The sequence below is a fragment of the Gossypium arboreum genome, chromosome 11 (genome assembly GCF_025698485.1).
Source record: "Gossypium arboreum isolate Shixiya-1 chromosome 11, ASM2569848v2, whole genome shotgun sequence".
Classification (NCBI taxonomy): Eukaryota; Viridiplantae; Streptophyta; class Magnoliopsida; order Malvales; family Malvaceae; genus Gossypium; species Gossypium arboreum.
The window spans coordinates 136,847,829-136,860,578 of record NC_069080.1 but is presented as its reverse complement, the minus strand read 5'-3'; the positions used below and the strand labels follow the sequence as shown (position 1 = coordinate 136,860,578).

Genomic DNA, 12,750 nt, shown 5'->3' with positions numbered 1-12,750 from the left:
TTGCTGTTTATTTTTTTGGGGTCTTGGGCTCGGGCCAAAATTGGCCTATTACATTTATTATTTTTACTTTTATTCCATTAGAATTTTCCTTTTTATTTTGCACAGACTGTCACATGTCGTGGGCATGATAGGTACTAGACGTGCAACTTGGTTTAATCAAACAACAAATGTTGATATCTCAATTTCTGTGGATCGACCCTACCCCTATACTACTTTTTACATCGTTTTTAATTAATTTGACACTCATCATAATATTATATGGAACACCGAAAAATACAAATGTGTTTAAGCTCTCTCGAACATGCCTCCAAGAGTCCGTCAACAGCATAGATTCCATCTAAGCTAGTACCCAGTTGGGCATATATATTATACAAGTACTCTTGAATTACACCATTTATATCAGATCAATTGGAAATTAGAAGGAAATTGATGACATTTATTACCATTCGTTTTGTTGGAATATGTGGGCAGATAAACAAATCATGGTAGAAAGGATGGTCCCTGCTTCTTGTACTGTACGCTACATTCTGCCGAAGAAGAGAGCCAAAAACAAAAAAGTACGGTGAATTTACTTATTTTAACAACACAAGATGCTAAATTTGGGGTTTTGTTTGAAGCAGAACTATGCCCCTCCCCTTTTTTTATGTATCAACCTTTAGCCTCCAACCCCTATTGAATTTACTTACTTGGCGAGGACATTGCACTCTCGATTATGCCTCCAAGAATCTGTTAATAGCATAGGTACCGTATAAGCAACTACATCAGTTCGTACATATATCATCACTCTTGAAATACACCCTTCCCGTTATATCAGATCAATTGGTAATTAGAAGTAAACTTACGACATATATTACCTTTTTTTTTTTGTTGAAAATTATGCAATCTCCTTTTATCAGAAAAATAGAAGAAAAGAAAAAGGTGGTGTGGATAACTATTTTAGTATTTGGTGTAAGCTGCAATTTCAAGAGGATTTCATCACAGTACAATGCAAAAATTGTGAGATTATTATGATTGATTTAAAAGTGTAAAACAATTTGATAAATTATTACCTCCTTTTTTTTCTGCATATACTTTCTTGATGGGTTATTGCAAAAATTTGCCATATATTAGGAAAGATGATAAACAAAGAAATTGTATTAGTAGGAGCAACAAAGGAAATTCAATTTCATAATCTAACTTGAATGAAAGGTACAATGAATATTTTCCTCTATAAATATGTACGATTGTGTTAAAATTATAGTTTTATATATACATTTGAATAATAATTAAAGTTTCGTTTATATAATTATACCTAATCAAAGTTCATGTATCAAATCACACGTTACATCAATATTCATGAATAATTTTGACATTTATTCCTAAAAAGTAAAAATAATAAAACAAACTTCAACATCATTGGTGTTGAGGTAGGAAGTCATATTTGTTAAATCTCTTATCTTTTCCCTCCATAAAAGGGCATGAAAATTATTGTGTTTAAAATTTTACATTAATCTCAACATCTGACCTAAAAAAATCACATATTTCAAAGATAATCACAAGCTCTGCATATTATTGAGTAATTTTTTCTTGTGTCTCATTGAAGGGGACAATTGAGTATTTATACATGTTAATGTTTACGGAATTGAGGTTCTTAGTAAGATCCATGCATGTTGGACATGTGTACTATTTTGGTCTGCTTTTTGCATTTCATATCTTCCACACGTGAACTCCATGGTATATGCGAACTGGGACTGTGAACCATACTTGCAACCTCTTTTGGCGAATTCTCACTACGAGACATGCACGCATCCCACTGGTAGGGCCCAATCGGGTCGAGGGTAGGTGATCCGAACCGCATCTGTGTTTCAAGTTGACGATCATAAATACATAACACATGTTTTGGGAATTAATTTAAAATTTTACAATAATGGGGACAAAATCCTCAAAAATTCAAAAAGTTTAAAAAGTTTAAAAATATAAATATATATAATCGTGTGTAGGCAAGTTCAATTTTAAGTTATTTATTTAATTTAATATTTTTAATAATAAATTTTTAAAAACAAAAATTAAAATCCTAATTTTAATTGCAATTTTATATATAAGCATATGAGCTCCATTAAATCCATGTATCACCTATGATAATAAGAGATGACATAAACTTTGGTCTAATATATAATATTATACATGAACTTTGATTTTGTGTAATTTTTAATTTTATTAATTCAATTTTTTCACATCACAAACAACATTATTGAATTAGTACCATTTTACTTTGATATTTTGCATATACAAAAATTATATTAATCCAATGTGAAAATAAATATATGTATTCATTTCTTTAATGTGTACAACTGTATCAAAATCAAAGTTTCATATATATATGAACCGAATTCAAGTTTCATGTAGATAATTACATCAAATCAAAATTTATGTATCAAATTGTACAATTAAACCAAAACTCATGTATAAATATGATATTTAACCCTAATAATAAACAAATAAAAACTTCAACCCTTTCCTAATAAATATAAGTACATCTAAAAGGAACATGAAATGCTACTACTATTAAATGAGACTGTTATCAATATATAAATAAAAATGATGAACCCCACTTACAATAAACAAATATATGTTAATAATAAATAAAATGCTACTACTCTTAATAATAAAATTGCAGCGCCATCCAAAATTGAAAATTCTGCACAACTTTTGATTTCTTTTTTCATTGCATCATCAACACACATATATTGAAAACTAACCCAAAGTGACACAACCCCCAAAACAAACATCAAAACGAAGACAAAACATCAAAGGGGTATCCAAACCAACGCCATTTTATAGGGTTATTGCATTAATTGTTTGTTCTTAGGGTTTATTATATATGGTTTAGTAAACCCCGAATCATCACCCATTGTAGGATAACAAGAAACATGTTTAATTCGAGTGAAAGTATTTTACTGGAAGGGACATCATAAAAGCATACCTATTTTACTCCCACTTGATAGGATATAGTTCATATAATGTAAATGGACGTGCTCAGTGAGTGGAGACAAACTCACAAACATTTTATTTTCTACTTAGTACCAAAAAAATCTTTTATTTTTCTTCTTAAAACCTAAAAATCCTAACAAATTTTTAAAATATTAAAAATAATAAAATTATTAGTAAGAAGTATATGGAAAAAAAAATACTATAAAAAGTGCTTGGAAAAAGAAGATAACAATAATGTAAATAATCTTATCTAGTTTGAAAGCAGCTCCCAATACACCTAAAAGGTAATGATTGGATAAGAAAAGGAATTTTAATTATCTCAAATTTCTCTACTTCTTTCACCAAGTCATTCATAAAGATGATGACAATCATTTCATAATTTTGGTACAAAATTCCTCTTTATTTAGTGTTCAACTAGATTAAATCAACAACACGTACATAAGGTAAAAATTAAACATCGATAATTGTAATGTAGAAATATCATAAAGAAAAGAAAAGAGAAATTGAACACATAAATATTAAGTGAAAACTCTTTTGGAAAAATAATAGGCAGAGAAAAGAAAAATTTATTAATATCGAATTCGAATGATACAATAGGAGTTTCAACTACATCTATTTATAGGTTAAAAACTTAATTCTAATCAATGTTTAATATATTATACCTAAACATATTATACTAATAAATACTAAATCTTCTAAAATATATATATATTACTTAATTTACAAGTAATCTCTCAAAATTTGAATCATACAATCTTAACTCGTGCCATTTTTATATACTCCAAATCTGTTTATTCAAACTCTTTTTCCAACATGACATGGAACAAAAGAATGAGACAAAATTTCCAAAAATAAACAAATAAAATCATCAACCCACTTACAATAAACAAATAAATGTATAATAAAATAATTAAGATGTTACTACCACTAGCAACAAATATTAACGCACTCATACCAACGATACCAATAATTAACAATAAGAGTATAGTATAAAACAGTAATAGTCTTCTTCCTTTTAACTATATATGGAGAGAGAAAAATTGTGATTAAAATCGATTGAATTTTAATTTGATTAATATAGATTTGAGTGTATTAAAATATATTTATATTTCTATTTAAGAGTTAGAGAATAATTATGAATAATTTTAAATATTTATATAAAAACTTGTGATTAAATATAATATAATAAATTCAAATGAAAATTCTGCCCTACGACTTGTTCTTTATTCATAACATCATTGTGCTGCTATTCATTATCATCCACAAAAAACACTGGAAAGTGCAGAAAATTTATAAAGAAAGACTGTCCCTTAACTAAGTTTTTAATATAAAATTAGTAACTTTTTATTTAATTATTACTTAGTGGGTGATGACATCTTTAAAATACTATTTAGACTCTATGGATAATGTATGTATATATCAACATTTGAGTTTTCATATATACATAAATAATTATATTTTTAATATAAAATTGATTAATCTCTTTATTTTTATAAATATATACAATTTGGTTAAAATCAAAATTTCATGTATACATTTAAACTATAATCAAAATTTTATTTATATAATTACACCAAATCAAAGTTCATATATCAAATCACACATTACATAATGTTCATGAATAAACATACTTCACCACCATTGATGTTGTGGTTGGAAGTCATATTTGTCAAATCTCTTTCTTTTCCTCTCTAATCTTAAAAGAGCTCGAAAATTATTGTGTTTTAAATTTTACAATAATCTCAACATCCAACCTAAAAATCCACATATTTCAAAAATAATCACAAGCATTACATATTTTGGGAATTAATTTAAAATTTTATAAAATGGGACAAAAATTCAAAAGTTAAAAGAATTTAAAAATATAAATATATATAAATATATATAATTGTGTTGAGACAAGTTAATTTTAAGTTGTTTATTTAATTTAATACTTCTAATGATAATTTTTAAAGGTAATTATTGATATAATTATAAGTTCAATTTTAAAAAAAAACAAAAATAAAATCCCAATTTTTATGTTCATTAATTTTAATTTGCAATTTTAATCAATTATATGTTAATGCAATATTATAAATGAACTTCGATTTTGTGTAATTTTAATTTCATTAATTCATTTTTTTCAAATCACTAACAATATTATTGAATTAGCACCATTTTACTTTGATATTTTGTACATATAAAAATTATATTAATCCAATGTGAAAATAAATATATGTATTCATTTCTTTAGTGTGTATAATTGAATCAAAATCTAAGTTTCATGTATATATATATATGAACAACAATTCACGTTTCATGTAGATAATTGCACCAAATCAAAATTCATGTATCAAATTGTACATTAAATCAAAGTTTATGTATAAATTTTATATTTAACCCTTTCCTAATAAATATATGTATATATATTGAATAATCTCACTATATGTTCTAATCATATCTGTTTTTTTTTTTTTACACAATGACTAGAACTACCATAGCTTCTCTCCAACTTATAAATAGTAGGATAATGCGTTTTAACGCACTCGAATCCATATCCTCCTGTATTGACAATAATACTTATACCAATCGAGTTAAAACTCAATCGACTAAACATATATATTTAAAATAAACGTGAAATGCTACCATTATAAAATGAGATTGTTAGCAATATATAAATAAAAATGATGAACCCCACTTATAATAAACAAATATATGTTAATAATAAATAAAATGCTACTACTCTTAATAATATAATTGCAGCGCCATTCAAAATTGAAAATTCTGCACAACTTTTTTTATTTCTTTATTCATTGAATCATCAAGCCACATTGAAAACTATCCCAAAGAGGCCCAATCTCAAAAAGAAAAAAAAAACTAAAAATAATCAAAATCTTTACGCAATGCAAAACTCGCATGTGGAAAGATTAATACACTATGAACTTCATAGTAAGAAAAAATATTTAAGCTTAACCTCTTCAACAGTTAGATGCAACCTCACCATAATCAACAAATGGAAATAAATCATGCTTTGTATGTATTAATCAATCGCGCAAACATGAATATGATATGAAAAATAAATGTGTTATAATTTTTTAAATATAATATTATTTATATTCTTATATAAAGTTATTTGTATTAAATATTCTCAATTATTATTCAAATTTTAAATTGTTTTAATGAAGTCCTTAAAGTATTAGTATTAAAAAATCATTTCATTTTTTAGCTGTCAATTTAGGCTTTAAATTTCAATTCAAATCTGACATGGATTAAATTGCACATACTTGCATACTCATCACATTGATAACTTAATTCTAACATGCTAAAAACATAACAAGATTATAAAATTTAAGATGACTATTTCTTTTCTTTTTCGACAAATACGTACACATGTGTTTTAAGTATGTTCCCTATCATATTTGAACGAACATTTAATGCTCAAGCTAATTGCTAAGTTAATAAAAAAATAGGCTAAATCTCAAAACTATACATGAACTTTGCCGTAATGTGCAATTTTATATAAGAAATTTTAATTTTATTCAATTCTCACAAATTATTAACACAATTATTGATAAAACATCATTTTATGTTTATATATTGCATAAAAATAATTATACTTATCCACTACAAAAATAAATTGATATATTAATTTCTTTGAACGTGTATGATTGAATCAAAATAAAGTTTTATATGTGTATAATTGCACCAAATTAAAGTTCATGCATCAAATTGCACATTGAATCAAAGTTTATGTATAACTTTAAGATTTATCCCTATAAAATCAAATTGATATGATTATGATATCTTGAGAATTCAATTAGAATGTTTTTAAATTTAAAATCCAATTTAAAATTGGGTTATAATTTTTGAATGTATAGTTCAAGCAATCATTTTATATGTTTTTATGTTATTTTTATTCTATTTTAAAGGAAAATTATTTCATAATACATTGAAACGGTAAAGTTTAAAAACTAGAGAAACATAGTTAAATGGATGGCACATGCCTCTTTTTTTCTAACAACAACACAACTGGAACAACTCGAACCGAAGTCACACTTGAGACAATAAACAACTTAAACAACACACAAGGTTTTGGCACATAACTCTTTAAGATGAAGTAGAATAATATTTTTTAATGAAACATGTGATAGAATTTAAAACCTTTTTGTGAAATTAAAAAATTTCATTGATAATACATTAAATGCTAACCTTATTTAAAGTAATTTTTTAGGGTTAATTCACTATCTGAGCTTGAATTTGACAATTATTCCTACATTAGAGCCTAAACTTTTTTTGTTACAAGTTAGTCTCTCAATTTAACAATTGTTCTCACACTAGGGCTTTTTTTGTTCAAGTTAGTCTCTAATATTTCTTTTAAAAAAGATTCAGATTCCGATATTGAAATAATTACCAAGTTTAGGAACTAATTTAGACAAAAGAAAAGTCTAAGCCACTGGAACAATAGCCTAATCTAGACCTTAATGTGGGAACAAATGCGAAGTTCAAAGACTAATTTGAACAAAAAAAATTTAAACCCTAATATAAAAACAATTACAAAATTTATACCCAAATAGTTTGTTAACCTACTAACCTATTTGAATTTGTTGTTTTCTTTTGTTTGCCTAATCCATTTTACAATATGAGCGGGGTTGCTTTTAATTTACAATATTAGGTTCTTGCAAAGTGAGATAGGAGGTATATCTTTTAATTTACAATAGAGCTTGTATTTTGAGATATATCTTTTATGTTTAAGTCAGTATTTAATAATGAAGAAAAAAATAAGATGAAAGAGAAAATTCGAGAGACCCTTTTATGAGAGAAAATTAGAGTTTGGGTCCTTGGATTCATAATATCTAAACAGATATAATTGTTTGCAAAAGAGATAAAGTCATAATATCTAAACACCTGGGATTCCATGGGTTTGGCTCCTTCTTCTCTTTTCTTCCGTAGATTTTTCATTAATTTTTCATAATATCTAAACACCTTGGATTTATCATCATTCCAGCTTTGGCACCATTGAGAAATTTGCGTCAAATATTAAACATGGTGGGACCATTTCCCACCAATCAACATTATTTTCATTTAATTATACTACTTGGTGGCTGGCTGGTACTATCTAAAAATACTTAGTCTCTGCATGTATGGATCCACATCTGTGTTTCATCTTTTTCAAACCATTTTCATCTTAGTCCTCCTCTTGCAGTAATCAAACACTTTTAGCCTTGATTTCAGTTTGAAACAACAATGGCCGAAGCAATTGCTTTCGACATTGCCACAGAGCTCATTATTAAGTTGAGCTCTCTTGCTCTCTCTCAAATTGGACTGTGGTGGAATCTCAAAGATGACCTCGACGACCTCAAACGCACCGTATCCACAATCAAAGCTGTGCTTCTTGACGCAGAAGAGAAATCGGCGACCAACAATCTTGTCAAAGTTTGGCTTGAAGAGCTGAAAGATGTACTTTATGATGCGGACGACTTGATTGATGATTTCTCTACCGAAACTTTGTGGAAAGATCTAATGGGTGAGAACAAGCTGACGAAAGAGGTACGCCTTTTCTTTTCAAGCTCAAACCAGTTTGCTTACGGTCTCAAAATCGGTCGGAAAATTAAGGCTATTAAAGCCAGATTAGCTTCAATTGGAAGTGAGGCCAAGATGTTCGACTTTGTAGAGCGTGACCGTCCCATGGAAACCTCTTTCATGACTAAAAAGAGGCAGCAAACGCACTCTTTTGAGCGTGAAGATGAAATAATAGGGAGGGATGATGATAAAGTGGCTCTTCTAAAACTCGTGTTAGAGTTTCAAAGTGAAGAGAATGTTTATATCGTTCCAATTATGGGGTTTGGAGGGTTAGGTAAGACTGCTTTGGCCCTACTTGTCTATAACGATGAAATGGTCAAAAGTAATTTTGAGTTGACAATGTTTGTGTGTGTTTCAAATGTTTTTGATGTGAAAGTTATTGTAGCAAACATTATCAAATCTGTGACTAATCAAGCACTTGATGAAAATATTGAAATGGATCAATTGCAAAAACAACTTCGAGATAAAATTGATGGGAAGAAATATTTGCTTGTTTTAGATGACATTTGGAATGAGGATCCAATACAGTGGTCTAGGCTAAAGAAGTTATTGATGGGTGGGGCTAAAGGGAGTAGAATAATAGTAACTACTCGATCTCAAAAGGTAGCTAAGATTACTAATAAGTGTCAATCCCATATTTTGAAACTGAAAGGCTTGTCTGATGATGCTACTTGGTCTTTGTTCAAAAAGATAGCATTTGAGCAAAGATACGTAGACTCAACAAATTCAACCTTTGTGGAAGTTGGGAAACAAATTTCAAAAAGGTGTGGTGGGGTTGCCTTAGTCATAAGGACGATAGCTAGTACGTTATCCTTGAAAGAAACTGAAAATGAGTGGCTTTATTTCAAAGATAATGAACTTGCTAAAATATCACAAATTGACGGAGAAATTCTACCTACACTTAAGTTGAGTTATGATCATCTCCCATCCCATTTGAAGCATTGCTTTGCTTTTTGCCGATTGTATCCGAAAGATTATGAAATTGATGTACGAACGCTTGTTCAATTTTGGATTGCACAAGGTTTCGTAAAGCAATCAAATCCAAAGCAATCTCTTGAAGAGATTGGGTTTAGATATTTTAAGGATTTAGTTGAAAGAAGTTTTTTTCAAGAAGTAGAAGGAGACTTGATAGAAGAAATGACATGTAAAATGCATGATGTAATGCATGATCTAGCTGAATTAGTAGCTGGGACAGAGAGTACTATTGTAGATTCTAATTTAAGTATAAGTCAGGTTGGAGAAAAATGTCGCCACATATCAATTAATGTTTCATTAATTCCTTTGTTGAAGGGAAAGAAGTTGCGAACCTTGTTACATTTTCCAAAAGCGAGATACTATTTGAGCGATGAAACTTGGGATTCAATAATTGTAAACTGTAGATGCTTGCGTGTATTGGAAATGAATTTTTTATATTTTACAACGATCCCACGCTCCATTTATAAGTTGAAACATTTGAGGTACCTTGATTTTTCTAAAAATCGCGGTCTAAGGAGTCTCCCAGAGAGTATTTGCAAGATACAAAATTTGCAAGCTTTGAAACTTGACTGGTGCGATGGGCTTGAAGAATTGCCGAATAAGATTGAAAGATTGGTGAATCTTACCCATCTTGCGTGTCATGGTTGTTGTCGGTTAACTCATACGCCACGCGGAATAGGAAAGCTGATGTCCCTTGAAACGTTAAGCATGTTTGTAGTGGATAAAGATAGGTCCCATGGCGGTGCAGATCTAAGTGAATTGAGTGGGCTTAACAACTTAAGGGGAGAGCTAGAAATAACAAATTTGGGCTTCGTAAAAAATGCAAAAGAGAAGTTTAAGGCTGCTAATTTGAAAGAGAAACAACATTTGAGATCGTTGGTTTTACAATGGGGCTCTTTTTTGTTCTGGGGAGATGATAACCATGATGAAGAGAGGTCACTTGAAGACCTCCAGCCGCATCCTAATCTCAAGGAGCTCGGTGTTCGAGGATGGAGGGGTGATGCCAAGTTTCCAAATTGGTTTTCTTTGCTTACAAATCTCGTCCATATTGCAATATCGGGTAATTTCAAACAGCTCCCGCCCTTTGCGCAATTGCCTTATCTTAAACAGCTGAAGATTTCGTATTGTACTGAGTTGGAGTACATGGATGATAATAGCCCAAAAGGAAGTCAAGGAAAACCAGAATCATTCTTCCCATCGCTTAAGCATCTTTGGCTCTGGAACTGTTCGAATATGAAGAGTTGGTGGAGGACAACAGAAGCAATTGGTTATGATACCAATGAGGACGACACAACAGTTATGGGAACATCAACCATGTCATTTCCGTGTCTTTCCTCTTTAAAAGTTCGCAATTGCCCTTTGACTTCAATGCCGTTGTATCCTTCACTCGATGATGAGCTAGAGTTGGTGAATACCAGTTCAAGGCCGTTAAAGCAGACTACGAAGATGAACATGAATGCTAAGACCCCATCAAGTTCAACCTCTTCTATTTCTCTCTCCAAATTGAAATCTTTCCGTGTAGACAACATTGAGGGATTGGACACTCACATGCTAGATGAGTGCCTGCAACATCTCACCGGCCTCAAAAGTTTAACAATAGAAGATTGCAAGGAGGTTGATTTAGAGGGCATGCAATGGGAAGCCCTTAAGAATCTCTCATTTTTGCGTATTCGTAGTATTCCACTGCTGGAGTCTCTCCCCCTTGGGCTTCAACATCTAACAAATCTGCAAGAGCTTTCTCTCTTTTATTTGCCCAATTTAGCATCGCTTCCGGACGAGATGCGTTGCCTAACCAATTTGAAATATTTAAATATGAAAGAAACTCCCCAGTTGAAGGAAAGATGCAGGGAGGACATTGGTGCAGATTGGCATAAGATTGCTCACATCCCAAACATTCAGTTGTAGTCAGGTTGGTCCATCCTTTTCATTTATTTATTTTTATGGCCTTATTTTTTTTCAAGAAAAATTTTAGTGGTATATTTAGTCTCCAACTCTGGGCTCTCATGCCATTTTTCATTCTAGTATCATTACTGTTGATTTCCTTGTTAAAATGTTATTCATTTGACATCTTATATAAATTGAAATTCCTTTGTTTTAATCCTACTTTTTACTTACCATCTTTCATAATATTTTGCTAATTTGTGCAGTATGCCATTGGAGAGTAGTTTGGGGAACGGCATTTGTCAACTTCAATAATTTATATACATAAAAAAGAGGTGGTAATTTATCTAATTGCTTTATACTTTAAAATCATATACTAATTTCACGATGCAATGATGTAATAGGATCGCATGGTTAGTGCTTCTTGTCATATCTCTCATTTCATAGAAGGGCTTCTAATAATTTAATTCTAAAATATCTTTGATGTGGAGAGGCCTAAGAAGCTTGCATGCTACCCTTCAAAATAATGGTTGTACTATATGTTCTTTAAAATAGACATTTATGTTTTCTCTTAATTTTGGTTATTTACACTACAGGAAGCCGAGACCATACTTTCTGCTACGATTTGTTAATCTGCCAAAATATTCCATCAAAACAAAAATGGTAATATATTTCATAAATTTCATTCGAATTTTCAGTTGATCTGATAAAAAATATAGTGTATTTTAAGTGTTTCTGCATTTGGACACTGCTCAGTCTAGTGAGATCAATTTTAATATATTCTATGTTGGCATTTATAATTTCCAGGTTCATTGCTGCTTTTGGAATAGTTCTTGTTCAAGCATGAAAGTTGTCAGAGATATTGCATTTGGAAATTTATTATTTCACTTTACACAAGCTTTTGAAGAGTTTGACCGATTCTGGAGCTTATATATAGATTATTTATTTCATGGATGATATGTGAATTTAAAAGAAGCACACATGTTCATAGTAGGAACTATTATTGAGTGTCGCTGTTATACACCATTTGAGTGTCGAGTGTGTTTTTTTTTTTCAATTAAGATATTACAATTTTCAGCATTTGCAAGAAATGCTACAGACTACAAAATGCAATCATACCCCCCAACGAAAATGACCCTTATCCAAGTATAAAACCAAACTCAAACCGATAACAGCATACTATTGTTTCTCCAATAGGGTTGGAAGCGTGTAAATTATTGTACTAAAAAATCACACAGAGTTTAATTCCTAGGAAAGAGAGGTGGATCACAATGATCTCTTAAGTACCAAGTCTTTCTTTAGTCAGAATATCCCTTCTATCGTAATTTAATAGCACAATTAAATACTACTATTATACTCTCAAAT

At 29.9% G+C, this 12,750-nt stretch overlaps 1 protein-coding gene across 1 annotated transcript; it reads left to right on the top strand.

Moving 5' to 3' along the window:
- Positions 1-7,776: 7,776 nt before the first annotated feature.
- Positions 7,777-12,476, top strand: LOC108474233 (putative disease resistance protein RGA1). The gene is made up of 4 exons (XM_017776168.2): positions 7,777-11,413; positions 11,652-11,720; positions 11,982-12,048; positions 12,193-12,476. The coding sequence occupies exon 1, from the start codon at positions 8,194-8,196 to the stop codon at positions 11,407-11,409; it is 3,216 nt and encodes a 1,071-aa protein (XP_017631657.1). The 5' UTR covers positions 7,777-8,193; the 3' UTR covers positions 11,410-11,413; positions 11,652-11,720; positions 11,982-12,048; positions 12,193-12,476.
- Positions 12,477-12,750: the final 274 nt, after the last annotated feature.

Coding starts and splice junctions, on each gene's coding strand:
- LOC108474233 (XM_017776168.2), top strand. CDS start 8,194: ATGGCCGAAGCAATTGCTTTCGACATTGCCACAGAGCTCATTATTAAG.